Raw genomic sequence first — 5,110 nt, 5'->3', positions numbered from 1 at the left:
GAGACAGACGAAAGTGCGAAAATCCTGTCCTCAGAATCCGGAAACCCAGGCTCCAGAACCCAGGAATTCCGTCTTCAGAATCCGGGAATTCCGTCTCAGAATCCGGAATTCCGTCTTCAGCCAATCCAAGAAGCTCCGAGTCAGAAACAGAATCTAAGGATAGAGTGAGGTCCTGTCATCGGCAGACATTAGAAAATGTTTTCCTCAGTTGTACTTAAAGCAGTGTGCATGAAAGTATTCGCCATCATCGCCGTTCTGTTAGGAGCTCTGTTCACTGGATTGAATAACTTCGCTCGTCGTGAAAGCGGTGTTCTGCACCAGCTTGTTGAATGCGAGCGGTATTGCTTGGAGCTCACAGGACGACTGGACACTCATATGGAATCCCCCGCATTTTGGAAAAGGATCTACTCCCAGGACACCCCCATCGACTCTTCGCCCGTTCCAGTACTTCGTCGGATCTTGGCCTTCTGCCCTCGGGTCAGAAGCTTTTTGAAGTCCAGACAGGATCTACAACGGTGCGAAATCGTGGCCCGACACCTGGAAAAGGAACTGGAAAAGGTCCATTCAAATCTTGGATTTTTCCAGTGTCTTAAAACTCTGATGACTGAAAAGGTTGGTCACATTTGCGTGTTTTCTGCTGTGTGTCTGACCTTGGGAGCCATTTCTTTGCTGATGAGATTTGTATGCAGTAAGAAGCAGGATATTGACTTGGAAGATGAGCAGCAGGAAAATGACGACTTCGAACTAGAGTGGTCATCTCTGGATAGTTCTCTTGATGAAACAGAAGAATTTGAGGAATTGCAGTTAATGGAAGAAAAGGCTCTTCTCGAGAGACAGAAAGAGGAGTTAGAAGCTGAGAATGGACGCCTCTGCAGGAGGATTGACGCCATCCAGAAGGAGAAAGAGGCAGAGTTGGAAAATTCGAACAAAACTATTCACGATCTGAAGCTAATAAACGACCACAATAAGGCAGAGATAGCAAGTCTTTCTCAGAAGATTCGAGCTGCCCAAGAAGAGAGGAAAGCAGTGGTCGAAAGGTCAGCCAAAAACATCAGGAACCTGCAACAGTCAAACAAGGAACTGGAAGCAGAGTATGACCTCGTCTTCTCTGGTTACGAAGCCCTTCAGAGCCAAAGGGCGGAAGAGAATGAAAATGCCAAGAAGATCATCGATGACCTCCAGGAAAGGAATGACCAGCTGCTGAAGGAAATAGCCGACAAAGAAGCATCGGCTCAACAACACCTAAAGAAAGCCGAGGATCTGGAAGAATCTGTTCGCCTGTTGAAAGAGGAGCTGGAAAGGGCTAAGGAAGGAAACCGAGCCCATATTGAAATTCAATCCGGGCTATTGAAAGAGAAGGAAGAGTTAAAGAAAAGTACAGAGGAAACCCACAAGGCTGGCAAGGAATGCCTGAACACTCAAAAGGCTGAGAAATGTCAGAGAAAACTAATCACGTTCGACCTTCCACCAGATCAGCCACAGACGAAAAGTAGCATCTTCTCAGGCCTTGGAAGTCCCAAAGAATCGCCCAAGAGTCGTCAGGCAACTAGTGGGCAAAAGGAAGAAGAGAAGATTGTTGTAACTGTAAAGAAAAGGGTTAAGGATGGAAAAAGAGATGTAAGTTTTGAGAAGAAAGAACCCCACAAGCCTGAAGAGGGATGCCAGCAGCCCCAAAAGGAAAGGAAAGTAGAGCGAAAACGTATCGTCTTCGATCTGGAACCGGATCAGCCTGAGGTGATCAGAAGCATCTCAGGCCTTTCAAGACCTCTGCCTCGACATCAGCCCCCACGATACGACCAGGAAGAAAACTGGATAATATTCAGGGGAGAAAAGTTGCAACTGAAGAGACTTGAGGAAATGGAAGGAGAAATGACAGTCGAATTGGATGTCCCCAGGAATTTCCACCGAGCTATCAATGGAATCCAGGGAAGGACACTGGAGGAGATCACCAACAAGAGTGGTGTCGCCCTCATTCAGATGCCAGGGAGGTTTGAGGTATCAGATCTGATCACCATAGTTGGTACAGCCGAGCAAGTTCGACTAGCAGCTGGTCATATTGAACGTCTCATCAGCAAGCTGCACTGATTACCTTGAGGAAATGTAGTTCCTCCATCGAATGTGCTTGTTAAGCCTCTGTCTCGCCTCTCCTGCTGACGAGGGATTTCTGGCCACATTTTTGTTTGGAGTTTTCCTAACCGAACCTAACCTAGGCCTCCTTAAGGAAATCTGTGGTACTCAGGCCAATTTCAGGCTGGGTATACCAGTTTCGAGCCAAGGCAACCTCTACCCCCGGGTAGTTAATGGCCTCCCGTCATCGAAACGGGATTTCTTGACCCACCCCTTTTTGGTATTGGCCTAACCTATCAACCTAGGCCTCCTTTAAGGAAATCTCTATATTCCAGGCCAATTTCAGGCTGGGGAATACCCAGTTCGAGCCATAGGCCAACCTCCTAACCCCGTTAATCCAATCGTCATTCAAGACTGGATTTCTGCCCACCTTTTTGGTATTGGCCTAACCTAATCTAACCTAGGCCTCCTTAAGGAAATCTCTGGTATTCAGGCCAATTTCAGGCTGGGTATACCAGTTTCGAGCCATAGGCAACCTCTACCCCGGTAAGTCAATGCCTCCGTCATCGAAACTGGATTTCTGCCCACCTTTTTGGTATTGGCCTAACCTAATCTAACCTAGGCCTCCTTAAGGAAATATTCTTTGTGGTATCAGGCCAATTTTCAGGCTGGGTATAACCAGTTTTTGGAGGCCATAGGGCAACCTTTACCGGCCTAAGGAAAATAATTAGCCTCCGTCCATCGGAAAGAAGAAAGACTGGATTTCTGCCCACCTTTTGGTAGTGGCCTAACCTAATCTAACCTAGGCCTCCTTAAGGAAATCTGTGGTATTCAGGCAATTTGAGGCTGGGTATACCAGTTTCGAGCCATAGGCAACCTCTACCCCGGTAAGTTAATGCCTCCGTCATCGAAACTGGATTTCTGCCCACCTTTTTGGTATTGGCCTAACCTAATCTAACCTAGGCCTCCTTAAGGAAATCTGTGGTATTCAGGCCAATTTCAGGCTGGGTATACCAGTTTCGAGCCATAGGCAACCTCTACCCCGGTAAGTTAATGCCTCCGTCATCGAAACTGGATTTCTGCCCTCCTTTTTGGTATTGGCCTAACCTAATCTAACCTAGGCTTTCCTTTAGGAAATCTGTGGTATTCAGTCCAATTTCAGGCTGGGTTTACCAGTTTCGAGCCATAGGCAACCTCTACCTCGGTAAGTTAATGCCTCCGTCATCGAAACTGGAGGGAGGGAGGGGGGTCGTGGGTGCCATGTCATTCCCTATTTTCAAAATAGGGAAAGGCAAAACCCACCTGAGGAGCCCTTTGGCAGGGGCGAAAACCTCCATATCAATATTAAACATCGTTGCACAAGTATGACCTGAGTCATTTTTGGATAAGAATTTTGTGAACTTGGAACAATATCCATATACATCTACATACATACAGATATATATATATTATACATACAGATACACATATGCACCATAAGGGAGGTAGTGCCGTCAGGTACACCTCGTGCCATGTAGTGTAGGCATTACTTAAGGTTCTTTGCAGTGACCCGTCAGCCCCAAGCTGCAGCTCCCTTTCATTCCTTTTATTGTACCTCCATTCGTATTGTATTTTTTCCATCTTACTGTCCTCAACTCTCTCGTAACAATGGATTCATAGAGGTACAATTTATATCTAGGTATATATATATATATATATATATATATATATATATATATATATATATATATTATATAAATATATATATATATAGATATATATATATATATATATTAATATGTATATATATATTGTTAGTTCTATGAATCCATTGTTACAAGAGGGTAGAGGTCTGTAAGATGGAAGAAAGAAAATTATAAATGGAGGTACAATAAAAGGAATGGAAAGGGGGCTGTACCTTGGGGCTGAAGGTCACTGCAAAGAACCTTAAGTAATGCTACACTAAACCGCACGAGGTGCACGACGGCACTACTTCCCTATGGTATAGGTGTATGTGTATGTATACATATGTAATATTCTGTATGTCGATGGTATATAGGTATTGTTCCAAGTTACCATCTTATTAGCCTAAATGACTCGGACATACTTGTGCAACGATGTTTAATATATATATATATATATACTATATATATATATATATATATATATATATATATATATATATATATATATATATATATATATATATATATATATATATATATATATATATATATATATATATATATATATATATATATATATATCGAACTACAAATGTCCTTTAATATCTAATTCGCTCTTCCTCGGAATTAATATATTTTCATATATGCTTAACCGAGGGGGAATTTATTAAGTGATAATAGAATTGCCGATCGACAGGCGCGAACCAGCGACCTCCCAATTCCAGGACTGGCAGTGAAGCTTAAACCACCGAGTGAGTACTTCAATAAAGTAAAGTTTAAAGTTTCCTCAATTATTCTCCAAAACTCCATATATGTATATATATATATATATATATATATATATATATATATATATATATATATATATATATTATATATATTTATATATACATACATATATATATATATATATATATATATATATATATATATATATATAGATATATATATATATATATATATATATCCACGCTATGAAACGCACGTTAGTGAACAAGGCACCGATTATTGTTAGCCATTCACCTAATGAACGCTACTCTTCCTATGTTTACCTGGCGACTGGGACGTTCAGATGGTTCTTAAAAGCGATTCCCGTTTCAGCGAAGGCGCTTTTATGACTGTGGATACTGCGGAGGTCACTTTCCACTCGTCTTATAGCTATTGTGATTTTTTGAGATGATCTCCTGTAGTTAATTCCTTCGATTCTTTATTTCTTTTAGAAATTCGAAGAGAAAGAAACAGCTGCATCCCTTTTCCCTGGAGTCTCTGTGTGTTGTTTTAGACGCCTTCAGTTCAATTATTGCTTCCATCTCAGATCTCAAGGGATACAACGTGACACTTATCATCCTTCTTGTCATGGGTATTGCTGTCCTATTTCG

General features: G+C 41.8%; 1 protein-coding gene across 1 annotated transcript; it reads left to right on the top strand.

Moving 5' to 3' along the window:
- Positions 1-228: 228 nt before the first annotated feature.
- Positions 229-2,085, top strand: LOC135208133 (trichohyalin-like). The gene has a single exon (XM_064240284.1). It carries the CDS (start codon positions 229-231, stop codon positions 2,083-2,085), a length of 1,857 nt encoding a protein of 618 aa, XP_064096354.1.
- The last annotated feature ends 3,025 nt before the right edge of the window (positions 2,086-5,110 follow it).

The sequence above is a fragment of the Macrobrachium nipponense genome, chromosome 34, assembly GCF_015104395.2.
Source record: "Macrobrachium nipponense isolate FS-2020 chromosome 34, ASM1510439v2, whole genome shotgun sequence".
In the NCBI taxonomy this organism is placed as follows: domain Eukaryota; kingdom Metazoa; phylum Arthropoda; class Malacostraca; order Decapoda; family Palaemonidae; genus Macrobrachium; species Macrobrachium nipponense.
Note: the sequence above shows the minus strand (reverse complement) of the source record. Positions and strands in the feature narration are given on the sequence as shown.